This window comes from Pinus tabuliformis, chromosome J, assembly GCF_031772625.1.
Source record: "Pinus tabuliformis cultivar Carrire ecotype Pingquan chromosome J, CPIR1, whole genome shotgun sequence".
NCBI classification, from domain to species: domain Eukaryota; kingdom Viridiplantae; phylum Streptophyta; class Pinopsida; order Pinales; family Pinaceae; genus Pinus; species Pinus tabuliformis.
Window position 1 is genome coordinate 1,192,802,110 of NC_142295.1, and position 14,165 is coordinate 1,192,816,274.

General features: G+C 35.3%; 1 protein-coding gene across 2 annotated transcripts; it reads left to right on the plus strand.

Moving 5' to 3' along the window:
• Positions 1 to 346: 346 nt before the first annotated feature.
• On the plus strand, positions 347 to 1,621 carry LOC149231365 (uncharacterized). 2 transcript variants are annotated; one of them, XM_089376283.1, is made up of 2 exons: positions 347 to 418; positions 1,051 to 1,621. In XM_089376283.1, the coding sequence occupies exons 1-2, from the start codon at positions 388 to 390 to the stop codon at positions 1,398 to 1,400; spliced, it is 381 nt and encodes a 126-aa protein (XP_089232409.1). In that variant the 5' UTR covers positions 347 to 387; the 3' UTR covers positions 1,401 to 1,621. The 2 variants fall into 2 exon arrangements, with proteins under 2 accessions (XP_089232409.1, XP_089232408.1); XM_089376282.1 differs by having other exon boundaries at positions 376 to 503.
• Positions 1,622 to 14,165: the final 12,544 nt, after the last annotated feature.

Here is a 14,165-nt window from a genome sequence, read left to right on the forward strand (position 1 = left end):
TTTACTCAGCAGGGCGTTAGCCGACATGCATGTTAAACGTGTTTGTTAGGTCTCAACTCCTAAGATTATTACAATGAAACGTAACCACTTCTTCGTGATTGATTTCTACCACTACCTCAACAGAAAGATCGATTTGACGACCGCACCATTGGTAACACTAAATTTTACAGAGAAATCGACAGTATATAGTTTGATGAATATTTATCCCTTTGCTTCCGGGTTACATACGGAAAACCTTTCCAATGATAGTAACAATGGCGTGCGCGTTGTGGAAAAGCTCGGCCAGCGACGACGTGGATTGGGTTGTAAGTCAAGGGGGCATAAAGTTTAAGCCTGCTTTGGTTTTATCCCTCCCACTATTTAATAAGCGTCGGACACAAGGTTTCTATGCCCTGCACAACCTGCAAACATGGAATTTGTAAGTAATGATATGAAATCCCCACTTGCAATTCTGTTTCTTCTTATTACTGGAACTTCAATGGTGCACGCACTTCATCCATCAGGTGAAAAATTCAGACAGATATGTATGCGTGGGTGCGATTTGGGAAACCGTTAGGGAGCTAAACAGAATTAGTTGTTCCTGTTTGATTGAAGAATTGTAGAATAGTTCCTAGTGTTTATTTTTGTTCATCTATGTTTAGAATGTACAATGGATAAATCTGAGATGAATATTGTTCTGGAAAAAACCAACAATTATTTTTTGATTCTGCAATTAAAGAGAAATAACTACAGAGATCTATAAACAAAATTAATTTAGATTATTCAAAGAGGCATTAAAACGTTATAAATCTTTGATATTTAGTTGGGCGAATGTTGTTTAATGGTTAAGCGGAAAGATTTAGTCTTACAGATTATGTAATATAAATTTTTAATGTTTAATTTAGTGGATGTGGTCTAATAGTTTATGGAGAGAATTAGTCCCACAAATTATGTGATCCAATACTTGAAAACTGCTCAAGCGTGATTTCTATGTTAAATTAAATTTATTAGTTTATAAATACTATTAATGAAATCATACTGATTCTTTGGATTGGTAATTATGTTTCTCAGGTGTGACATCGTCCAATACTGAAACTGCTGTTGCTGTTAATGGACAATGCGAACTGAAAGACTTTGTAACAGTTTTCACGCAGATTGATGGCAACGGCTGCCTCAGTAGCAGCATCAGCTCTGAGAATTTATATTACTATCTAATTATTGTGGAAAACCGATGTCAATATTGCAGTGCTAACGGCGTAGGCATTGAGGTAGAAGGCTACTTCCTCGGAAATGAGATTGTTAATTTGACACGGCCCTTTGCGCCGGGGGGCGACAAATTTGTTCTCAAGTATAGTAACTCCAATCAGGTCGGTGGAGTCAGCCCTGCCCATGCCACTTTCTATGAGTGCAGGAATTTATGATCCCTGTTGCCTCTCCTTACCGTTAGGGCCAGTATCTGGCCAAGAAGAAAGAGGGATTATATATAGAGGACAGAGTACATATGATGTTGTGTTACTCAATTCTATCATTCTCTAGGTCACAGCTCTCAGTTTCATCTCGGTTTTAGAACTCAAGTTTTGAATTACAGTTCATTGAGGTTCACTGTTACAAATTTTATGTAAGGTAAAATTGAAATAATAAAAAGTGGCCATTTTTGTCTTGTTTTTTAAATCTGATTTATTTTTTAAAAAAATTGTAAAAAAAAAATATATATTTCATTATCAATACTTTATGATTATATCATCATTACATCATGATTGCGTCAAGAGATAACAACATATAATGCATATATATTTCATTATCAATATTTCATGGTAACATCATCATTACATCATGATTGCATCAGCAGACGCAACATATAGTATATCGATAGCAATTCAACTTAAGTGGGAGGTCATTAATGAACTCTCCTAACCATCCGGGATAACGTTCACATACTCCCAATCTAATTTATGTAAGGTGAAATTATTGAAATAATAAAAAGTGGCAATTTCTGTCATCATTTTCAGCTATTGTGTTTTTGCTTCAAAGTTCTGAATTTACTTGACAACTTATGTTAATGCCTTTTACGTTTTAATTGGAATAGTTGTCTTTGAATTTTCATTTTTTGTTGATGCGTTACGATGTATTTACTTCCTATAATATATAGTTCTTAAATGGATTGGTGTGGTTTAATTTTGGAGTTTTTGATTAGAATTTGATTTAGAGTGAAATTGTATTTTAGTATTTTTAATTATATATTTTAATATTATAAATTTACAACTTAAATATATGGTTAAAATAAATTTCTGTTAAATTTTAAACAAATTTTATTAGAAACATATTAGACCCATCTAGCTTTGAACTTATTATTTAAAAAAAAAATACATACTCTTAACTATTATACTCACTCACTGTTAAATTCTTAAAAAATAAATATTTAATTCACAACCGATTTAGATTTTTAAATTTTTAAGAAACCGAACCAGGTTGAGGTATTGATGGTAAGTATTAATGGGCATAAAAAAGGCCAAAAACAATCATTTTGAATGGACGGTATCCCTATTCAATGGCAGTTAACCCACGAAATTTATTTCAAAGATGCGGCCGTTAGTCCAACATCGTAGTAGGAAAGGATCAATGTACACATCACATGGAATTAAATGGATTCATACTTCGAACAACCGAACAACCTATGTCCGGACTGAATCGTATTAATGGAAATCTGCTCCAGTTGAATTTCTCGAATGTTCTCACTGAATGTTTTCAATACTAATAACTCAGACGATGGAAAGTCAAATTTTAGCATTGATATATTATAAAAGAGAACTTCAAAGTCTGTATTGAACGAATGTTTTCACTAAATTTTTATACTAATCTGTCCTGGGATGGAAAGTCAAATTTTAGCATTCATATATTATAAAGGAGAAGCTGAAAGTCTCCATTCAAACAATGTCTTTATATTAAAAATTTGTATAATATACGAAAATATTTATTTTTTATTAATTATTTAAAATTTGGTAGGGTTTTTAAAAAATTATAAATTTAATTTATTTGATGGGTGAAATTTGAATGAGGGTGTTGAAACTATTTATATATTCAAAAATATATTTTATACAATGCATTGTACTATCATATTTTTGTTCAATAAAATTATTTCTTCTATGGCATGTAAGTTCCTATGGAGTGAGAACGAACCGGTCATTGTCACTGTCAGTTTGCCATTGAAATATTTTTGACCTCATAATGAAAATGTTATTAGAAAGATTTTCTAATGTTATTAGAAAGTGTGTTTATTTCTTTTCATTGTAATTTTATTAAATAAAACCTATATATAATTGTGATAAACATTCACTGTACATTTATCTTAATTCTGGATCTATTAAAAGTCTAGAGGGATCAAATATTTTTGCACTCTAAAAGAGGTTTGCACCTCATGAGATGTAATCTCTTTGGGGGCTTGGTAGATCTAGTGTTAAGATGGATTTAGGTTGGTTTATATAAACAAATAAGATTGTTAATTTTTAACTTGACCATAAATAAATAAACACATTAAAAAAAGATAACAATGTTAAATGTTGTTTATTCTAAGTTTGAAGTTGCTTATAATTTAACACTAAACCATTCATCATATACAGTATTGTGTCCACTGGTTGCGTGATTACCTAGCATCATAAACCTAATTTTCCACATGTATATTATTTATACATGTGTATGAACATTTCGATGTGCCCATGTAGTCTCGGTACAACTCTTGTTAGTGGTAATCATGTCACTGCACTTGAGGCTTGGATTGATTAAGGCTCAAATAAATTATATACTTTACATCTGAAAGTAACATCCCTATCTTCCCTTTGGCTCTTCGCTCTTCCTCACTCTCTCTCCTTCTCCCTCTTCCTTCCACTCTCCCCCTTTCGATGCCACCTCCCTCAGTCTCCCCCCTAATCTCTCTCCCTCTGTCTTCCCTCACTCTCTCCCCATCTCTCCCTTGTCACTTCCTCTCTCTCCACGTATATCTATTTATGTCTTTGTTCTTTCGTTCCTCTCTCCCTCCCTAATATCTACAATTACTTTTAGTAGTGGTGAAGGTAGAGTATTTAAATATATCTCAAAAATAACAATATCTACAAGTTAATAATATCCATAACAAAATAAGGTGAATATGCAAGATTAAAACTTTTGCTCTATTATCAATTACAATTTTCATTTTTATATATATTTTTCTTGACATTTAATGGAGATTAACAAACTTACTTTAAATTTATTATTTACATTATACACATACCCTATGTTATCACTCAGGTTCTTCCCCAAAGTTGTAGGAAAGGGAATAATGCCGAGGTAACCACAGACCAATCTTGTAGATATAGAATCTAGCCAATCTGTATCCAGAGAGGGCTCTCTCTTTATGATTTAGCTTTATTTTTAAAGGTATTAGGCTAGTTATGAAGTTCAAGGGTTTTGTTTTAGGTTTGGGTGGTGAGATTCGAAGGAACAGAGAGGTAAAATAGAAAAGTTCAGTCCATTGGGCATGATGGAGTCAAAGAAGATAGCTTTTTGGATTTGGTTTCTTAACAGAGGATGGCTTCCCAAAGCAAGGTAGTCAAACAGGGAACAAATGAAGTATTGATTTAGATGGAATGGGCTCAAATGGGTGAAGGGCAGTGAAGAATCCTTCAACATTTTGAAAGAGGGAAAATGGATAATTACTGATAAGGAGCAGTTAAGAATTCCTTAGAAAATAAACAACATGAAAGAATCAGGAAACATGAGCAATTAAGATTTCATTTCTTATTCTAATTCTGAAGAAAACACAGAGAACAATAAAGACTGAAAAAAGAGTGCAGTTAAGAAAATTCTGAAATTAACCTTTTTCTTTACCATTCAGATTATGAAACACAGGTGATATAATAAACCAGAAAACTGTAAAACACAAGATATAGGGGACTTATTGGTTCAGTGGTTGATTCGAGAATTTGGTGAGAAGTCCTCTGCTTCAATTCTTCATCCAGTAGGCCAAACAACAATTTGATCCCAACAGCTTTTTATTCCAAAGTTTCAGTATTACAACAAGCTCTAAGGAAATCTACACACCACAGACCACCCCAATACTCCAATGGAGGGGGTATTTATACACAAAATATGTAAAACCTATATCTCATAACATCTGTGAGATAATATCTAGGTTTGATAAGAATTTACAAGCAAAATAGGTACAACTAACTGATGTTGTGCTGGAGGCAGGCCTCTAAGGTTCAGCTTGCAACTGTCTTTTGTAGTAGCTCTGCGCTGCCTGTCTTAACTGATGCATTAATTCTGATGTGATACACTTTAACTCTGATCTTCTTCTCTTTAATTCTTCTCTGTTGCTTTTTATTCTGTTCTAACATTCTTTTAATGCTGCACTGATAAACTTTGACTTGTTTTCCTCTGTTCATCACTGTTCCTCGCGTTCTGGCAACAAAACTAGTTAATGTGTCTTCTCAACACTATTCTTTGGAAATTTATGTCTTCTGAAGGCCCACTAGTTAGGGTAAAACAAACCATTTCCTCTGTCGGTAGTCCTCTTGCGAAGTTTGCTTTAATTCGAAGGAGAAATATCCTTTGCCTTCTGTGATCAAGGAGGAAAACCATGTACTAGAGGGTCGGTTGACAGGCAGATGAGCTCATCGATGGAGCCTTTCTGGTTGGAAGCCGAAATGCAACCTTAGTTGATTTTATGCTTGGAGCGCAATACGTAGAGAAATACAACAAAAATAACCCTTTTTACCCTTTTAATTAACACAATGAAGCTTGGTGGGAAATTTTGATTTAAAGGACGAATGACATCAGCGGGGGTATGGGACAGATGACGTGGCAGGTGATGTCAGCACAGGATGGATGACATCAGTAAAGGGTGACGTGAAAGGATGACGTCAGTAGATGGATGATGGTAAGCGGTTTTGCCCGCACCGCTTTTGGGGCTGGGCGGTTTCGGGCGGAGGGCAAGTGATCACCTCGAGGGCGCGACGCGTGGCATGGTACGGGCGCCAAAACCACCAGTTCCCCGTGAGTTAACCATCAGTGATGGAGGGGGTCGCAATACGATTTTGGACCATCAGATGGTGGAGTGCAGATCGGACGGTAGGTGCTCACGAACAAGGCGGAGGTTTAATGTGTGGGCTCGAAACAAATAAACTGTGTTTTTAATGGTTTTCTGGGTTATTTTCATTGCTAGGGCTTGGTTATTAATCGACCCTGATGGTGATTAATCCCCTTAGCGCGCGGGTAAGGTTTTAACAAGTTTCAGATAAACTCGTTAATCCACGTTAAGCAGTGATACAGTTATAGTTTAACCGGGGCAGGAATATTAAAATATTGGGGTTTTTGTTATATACACATAATACGGGATAGGGTAACATTTATTCGGGATTTATATAATAAATGTCAAAAGTTAATATGAATTTTGAAAATTAAAAGCGGTAAGTCATAATGTTAAAAAACTTAGGCTAAAGGGGAACAAAGGGGTTTTGAGGGATATTTGACAATTTCCTAAGTAAAAAGGGTTTTACTTAGGCACTATTTATGAAACAAAATGAGTGATTTTAGTGATATTAAGCAGATCTTAATACCTTTAGGGGAGTTAGTGAATGATCAGGGAAAAAAATGATTGGAGTTAGTTATAAAACCTTGCCTCGCTTGAGCTGCTCAGGTATAACATTTGCCATTGCACCAGTGATAGAAGTGAAAGATCAACACCTTTTTGGAGACATAGTCTATCAATGGCATCATTCTGCAACTCCAATCTACCTACCCAACCTACTTGGCCTAACATTTTTTCTTCCTTTTTCGGGTGCACTTAGACTAGCAAACCCTTATCAATCTTCTTTTCTTTCCATGGTAAGCCTACCTAAGTCTGCACTTATAACATCCAAGGGCTCAGATTTAACTGTTGAGCTCCTTTGCTTCTCTACCTATCTACTTATCTGCCAAGATTAAACAGTTTGGTCAGATTTTTATTCTCTATCTCTAAAACATGAAATTCAAACATGAACTAGCCAAGATTAAGATGTTTGGCTATTCGTCAATTGTGGTAAAAGTTAACAAGCTACACACAATGCTTTTTTTACAGAAAATGAAAAAGTAGTGGCATTTTGGACTTGCACACTTTCCTGGTCTTTTTGTTTGGGGTTCGTTTCTTCTCAACTTTTTGACCATTTTATTATTTTTACCCTTTGATTTTTCTTTTAGGGTATACCCTCTTTACATTTTTTTTTTATATATTTTATGATTTTTTGATAATATAGAAAACCTTTGCAAAAGGGATGAACATATTACAAAGCTCATCAAGTCAATCATGAAATATGACACCTATTGCTATAGAACTATAATAGTGGCTCCACTTGGGGATGGCTTTCCCTGGTGGAAAGTCAAGAACAAGAGGTCAGAGAGCCTTATGAGTAACTTTAGACTTTGCTATGGAAACTCCCTTTGCTGGACTTGGAAACTGTACAAAAGGATCATGTAAAATATATACACTATTCTTGAGCTGATTTCAAAGCACTGTACATCTGTTTTGGATAGTCTACTTGCCATGAAACTGAATTGTCATTTTTACCTTTATCACCGTGCATGTTTTCAACTGTTCTTTGTGATGATATTTCTGATGACTGTAATGTCTGTCTTGTGAAACCATTATCATATTGATTCTGACTCTCATAGTTTGGATTATTTGATCATAGGTTTCCCGCTTCCAAATCTTCTTCTGTAACCTGTCATTGAATGGCATCTTTGGGGCTGCAATTCTAGATATGATAAGTCTTGAACAAAGATTTGATTGTCCTCTAGACAGTTGATTCCAAGACTTGTTGACATTTGTTTTCTAATTGTATGACAATTATCCTGAACTGAAGCAAAACAAAATGGTAAAGTTCCTTCACTGATTTCAAATTTGTCTGCACTTTCCTTCTTATCCTTATAGCTGAAATGAACAAGTTGATGACTATTTTCAAGCTGTTGAAACTAGACTTTCTTATTCCCCAAATTAGCTTCTGATTGCTCTGATTCCACACTGTTGCTTGATTTAAGTGCTTGGCCAATCGTTTCTCCTCTTTATTCTCCACTCTATCCAAGTGCTCTGAATATTTTTCATCTTCATCAAATATAACAACCTCCAGATCTTTGGATTGTTGTTACTTTTCATTTCTATCTTCTATTTGAGCAATTTCAGGGAATTGCATTTTTTCTTTATTCTGTTCAGTTTGTAGTGCTGCAAGAATTTGTTCTGTGGGGAAACTTCATGGTTTTCTGGACAACATACATCATCTTTTTCTTTCAGAGGGGAAGATAAATCAAGCAAGGCTGCCACTTTTTGAAAAGGCTTCTTTTCTGGCTTCAACTGCAGCAAGTTTATATCCAATCCAAACTGTGGCATTATTAAAGATATAGTATGTACATGTTAGAGTCAGAATACATCAAAAAATTGGATCAATGTAATGTTTCAGCATTCGACCATTTACTGGTTCTTCTTCTGTTTCTGTACCATCCAGGCTCTTTTGAAAGTAAGTATTGTTCCCTTGCAATGCCTGGATGATAAATGGCTCTTTCCACAGGAAGTCAAACTTCCCATGTTTTCCTTTGTCTTCTCTCCTAGAATCCCACTTCAGAACTTTGTTTCCAATGTAGAAATCTTCTGCTTTGGTCTTTTATCAAATATTTTCTTGCGTTTTTCTTGTAGCACTTGGGATCTTGGTGCACTTCTTCTCTGGTCTACTACAAATGGATGGTTTGATTTATTCTCCTTTGAATTTCATTTGGTTCCACCTGATATTCTTGCAGTGATTTCATTACAGGAACTCCTAAAGATGAAGGAAACACAACCTCCATGCCATAGACTAACTCATAAGGGCTAGTTCTAATAGATCTCTTAGTAGTAAGTTTGTCTGCCCATAGTGCATTTGTGAGTTTCTTCTACCAATTTTTCTTCTTCTCTTCCAACAGTTTCTTAATAATATTAATCAAGCTTTTATTGGAAGACTCAGCTAGACCATTACCTTGAGGGTAATAGGTTGTGGAATGGTCTAAAGTGATATGGTATTTGCTGCAGAAATTTATCAGTTTCTTGGACCTGAAGGTAGCATAATTATCGGTTATGATCTTTTAAGGACAACCAAATCTAGACAGTATGTTGGTCTCTAGGAATCCTATAATCACTGTCTCAATGGCTTGTCTAGAAGGAATGGCTTCTATCCATTTGGTGAAATAGTCTGTGGCAGTAAGAATCCACTTATGTTGGCCAGAAGAGGGAGGGTGTATTTCTCCAATGAAATCCAAACCCATTGTTGAAAGGGTCTTTCAGTGGAAATTGGTCTCAAGGGTAAGGGTAACAGTTTCTTTTTGCCTTCAAAAATTTGGCATTTGTGGCAAGCAGTGACAAACTTCTTTACATCAGGGAACAAGGTTGGCCAGAAAAATCCAGCCCTTAGGATTTTGTCTGCAGTTGATTTCCAGTAAAGGTGTCCACCACAGTCCCCTGCATGAAATTCTTTGGGAACTTTGTCAGCTTCTTCTTTTATTAAACAATTCAATAGAATACCTTCATGATTTTTCCAAAAGAGAGCATTATCTAAAACGCAGAATTTTGAAGCTTTCATCTTTAAAAAACTTTTCTTCATTCTGGATAACCTTGTAGGAGCCTACAGGTTTAATAATACATGAATTATATCAGCATACCAAGGTGATTCTAAGAAGGCCTGGCTGATTTGTGGGGTCGCCATCTCCTGTTCATTATCCAGTTCATTAATGTCCAGGGCTTGAAAGTTTGTTTCAGTCATGAGTTTAGCTAACCCCTGTTCTTTTACAAGCTTTGTGGGTTTTATTTCAACGTCACACTCCAATATTTTAGCTATCCATTTACCTTGTTTGCCTTCAATTCCATCCTGAGTCAGGATGTCTTTGACAATAGCATTTGGTACGTAAGCTACTACATGGGAGTACAATATATAGACTCTGAAGTCTTGAATAGCTTTCACAAGTGCAAAAGCTTGTTTTTCCATGATTTTGTAATTTAGAGGTCCATCTCTAAGTGCTTTACTAAAAAAGGCTATGGGTTTTTCACATCCTTGATCATCTTTTTGCAGTAAAACAACTGCTATGGTGTGTTCTGATGCAAATGAGGAAATTATGAAGTCTCTATCGAACTTTGGACTGGTAAGGATTGGTGTTCTGGTCAAAGCCGTTTTAATTTCTTCAAATGCTTGTTTGGCTTCTACTGTCCAATTAACCTTTGAATCTTTTTTTAACATATTGTTCAACAGTCTAATTAATTCAGCCAAATTAGATATGAATCTTCTCAAAAAGTTAATCTTTCCTAAGAAAGCTTGAAGTTCTTTGACATTTCTGGGGTGGGATATTTGTAGAATAGCTTCTATTCTAGCAGGATCAATTCTGATGCCATCTTTGGAGATGATGTGGCCTAATAGTTTTCCTTCTTCTAGACCAAACAAAGATTTTTTAGGATTTAATGAAATACCATATTTTCTACATTTTAAAAAACAGTTGTCTCAGATGATCTAGATGTTGCTGATCTAATTTGGAAAACACAGTGAGGTCATCTAGATATACAACCAGAAAATCGTGAATTTATTTTGCAAAAGCTATGCTCGTTGAAAGGTTTCTCCTGCATTCTTAAGTCCGAATGGCATTTTAACATATTTGAATGTACCCCATGGTGTTGTAAATGCAGTTTTTTCTTGGTCATCAGGATGAACCAGAATCTAATTAAAACCTGAAAACCCATCCAAAAGTGAAATCCTAGAAGCACCTACTACCCTTTGTAAAATATGATCCATCTTAGGTAAAGGGTAATTGTCTTTCAAAGAAACCTTGTTTAAATTTCTTAAGTCAACACATAATCTGATTTCTCCCGTTTTCTTCCTTGTAGGCATTAAATTAGACTCCCACTCTGAAAATCTGATTGGAGCAATTATCTATGCATCATGCATTCGTCTGATTTCTTTTTCAATTAAAGGAAGCAGTACAGGGTTGATTCTTCTAAGCTTTTGTTTTAATGGTTTTTGATTTTCCTTGAGGGGTATTGTATGTTGAATCACAGAGTTGTCATAAGACTTCAGGTCTTCATAGCTCCAGGCAAAGACATCCTGGAATTCTTTGATCAGTTCAACATAATTGAGTTTTTGATCAGGTGACAAGGATTTGGACAATTTTACCATTTTTGGATTCTCTTTAGTTCCTATGTTGTAGTCTTCAATGTCTGCTTTTGGAGGTTCCATCTGGGGTTTCTTTGGAATATCATTGAAATCAAAGAGATATTCCAAAGGAGTTAATCCTTTGGGCAAATGATTGTCTTTTAAATTGATAATTTCAGATTCTCTTTCAATACTTTCATCAACATCTGTTTCTTTAAGATCCTGTATTTTCTCTTTGGTGAATTTTGTCGGATGAAGTATTTGAGTTGCATTTTTTGCTGAAATGTCGGTTTCTATCTGTTTTGTTGGATCAAACTCACTAACTGTATCTTCATCTACATTAATGCTGGAAAATAGCTCTTCTAGGGTCAAAAAATTGTTGATTTGGTTATCATTGTCAAACACTTGCCAGTTCTTTACATTATCAGGTATGGCTGGCCTGTGTCTAATTTCTGCTGTGAATTGATGATTTGGTTCAAATGGCTGGCAAACATTTTAAGGATGGAAAATTTTCTTGAAGTTTAAAAACATTGGCGAATCTCACTAATCCCTAATATGGTGCAAATCTACAATGATTTTATATATAGTCTCTAATAATGTTGGCGATGTTAATTTTATATTCTAAAATTTGGGCGAATCGTCTTTTATAAAAATTGGTAATTGGCGAATCTTTTTTTGGAAAAATCTCAGGGCGAACATTTAAAATTTTCTGCTGGCAAACATTGCTAGGCTATGGGCTTGCAAGTTATGTTTTCTTGGGATTTTGGCAAGCTCAGTTTCTAGAAATGTATTGAGGATCTCTATGACTGTTCTTCTATACTCTCTCAATTTGGGATCATTTGTCAAGAACTTCCCTTTTATCTCTTGAATGATTAAATCAGAATCTCCTAGGACTGACACTCTAGTTGCTCCCAATTTCTTGACCAGTTTAAGACCTAGCAATAGAGCTTCATATTCAGCCATATTATTTGTGCATCTAAAGTTTAACATGTAGGCATGGCCTTCAGCATGATTGTTTTCAAGATTGTGCACCCAGACTCCTGCTCTTGCTCCTAATTTGTTCACCAAACCATCAAATTCTAAGTACCAAAGGATTTCCTGTTTATATTTAGAATCTGGAGTTTCAGGGATCTGTTCAATAAAGAGATCTGGTTTTTCAGTTTCTGCTGATTTATCTGATGTTTCCTGATTTTCAGAGATTTCTTAGATTCTGACACTAGACCTTTTATTTGCAATTTTTTCCGTTTCATCCGCTAGAACTTTTATTTCTTGTGGGGGATCAATTTCAACATTGTAAAGGATAAAAGAATCCATATCTGAATGTACTTAGTAGATAGGGAAATTTTGAGGTTTCTCTTAACTACTTACTACATACTTCATTAAGGTTTCTCTGTATAGTCTCTTGAGTTGACCAAACACTAAAATAGTAGCATAAGACATGTCTAACTGTAGAGATCCTTGAAGCTTTACACCCCAAGATCTATACAATAACATACCATACTTTGGTGGAATATCAGCTACTACTATGTCCATTAAGATGGTTTTGGCAGGATATTGGACTAGTGACACACATAAGTCTTTGATTAAACCCAAACATTTGACCTGACTTGAATCGAAAGACAAAAGGTCTTTATATGGCCTAGTGATGTGAAGTTCAAGTCTCTCCATTATAGATTTAGGCATTAGGTTATGGGAAGCACCAGAATCGAACATGGCATTATGCAATATTTTATCATGAATGTTTAAACCTACATAGAAAGGAGGAACTTCTCCTTCTGTTGTTTTTCCATTTACTCCAGGGCCAAATATCAATTCAAGCTGGTCATCAAAATAGTTTACTGAATCTTCGTTCACAGAAATTTTGAGCGATCTACTGATTTGACTTCTGTAGACATCATGTTTAGCTAACTCTGATAATGGAACAACTATCTTTAGTTTGCCTACTTTTGTCTCAAGATTAAAATGCTTTTTGGTCTGATTTCTTGTATTACGGACAACTGGATTTTCTGCATTTTTCTCTTCTTCAGGAGTGGGATTACGGGCCGAAGTTGTTTCCAAATCAAGTTCTAGAGGCTCTCATATTTTTTATTTAGAAGGAATTGCAGTGGAAGGTGGTCTGTTAGGTCGCTGATTGTCTTATATGTCTTCAACAATTGGGTTATTCGGATTAGGGTCTATTTTAGAAAGAATATTTACAGGGGGGCACTGATTTTACCTTTGTTTGGCTGCTTGCTATCTTTCTGTTTACTGGTTTCAGGGACATCTATTCTTCTGCTCCTCAGATTGTATTGTTTGTAGACTTCATAAATGGTTGTATCATATCCCTCCCTAAAGTCAAATGATTCACCTGACTGAGTTTGGAATTGTTTAAGAATGTGAGCTTCTTGAACCTCTTGGGTCAAGAAAACTTGTTGTTCATTGTTGAGTCCCATCAAATTAATTTTAGTGTCTTCTGTTGGTTTATCAGAAGTTGAGGGTTCAGCATAATTTTCTTGAAATGGAGGCCTAATATTTTTGTGAGGCCCTGTCTTTCCAGTGTTAGGATTTTGGTTCTTCCTGAAATTTGGATTTCTCCCAATATTGCTTGGTTGACCATCCCAAAGGGATTTTCTATAAATTGATTCTACTCTGTCTCCAAGTCTATCCATTCCTTTAAGAATAACATCTAATTTCTGTTTGAAGGAAGAAGGTTCTTCTTTGAAAGGTGTCCTCCTTTCAGCTCTGGCTCTAGATCGTTTAGATATCAGGTTGGCCTCAACACTGATAGTTATACTCTGCATCTCTTCTAAGTTTTGAGGAGCTCTTTCCCTAAGTTGGTATGCCATATCGGAATCAAATACATCAGGGAATTTGATCAAGTCCAAATCTGGAGGAGGTCTAAGATTTTGAGGAATAGCATTGTAGACAATATTGAATCTGGTACAGTAATCTTGGATAGTTTCTTGTGTGCCTCTTCTTAGGTTTTCATACTCTGATAAAATGTGGAGAGGATCTTTCTTCTTTTCCCATATATTCAAGAAG

What these genes read in the sequence shown, in the direction of transcription:
- LOC149231365 (XM_089376282.1), top strand. Translation starts at nt 410, where the DNA reads ATGGAATTTGTAAGTAATGATATGAAATCCCCACTTGCAATTCTGTTT. An exon ending in GCACGCACTTCATCCATCAG is followed by an intron (nt 504 to 1,050) that starts GTGAAAAATTCA and finishes TATGTTTCTCAG; the next exon opens with GTGTGACATCGTCCAATACT.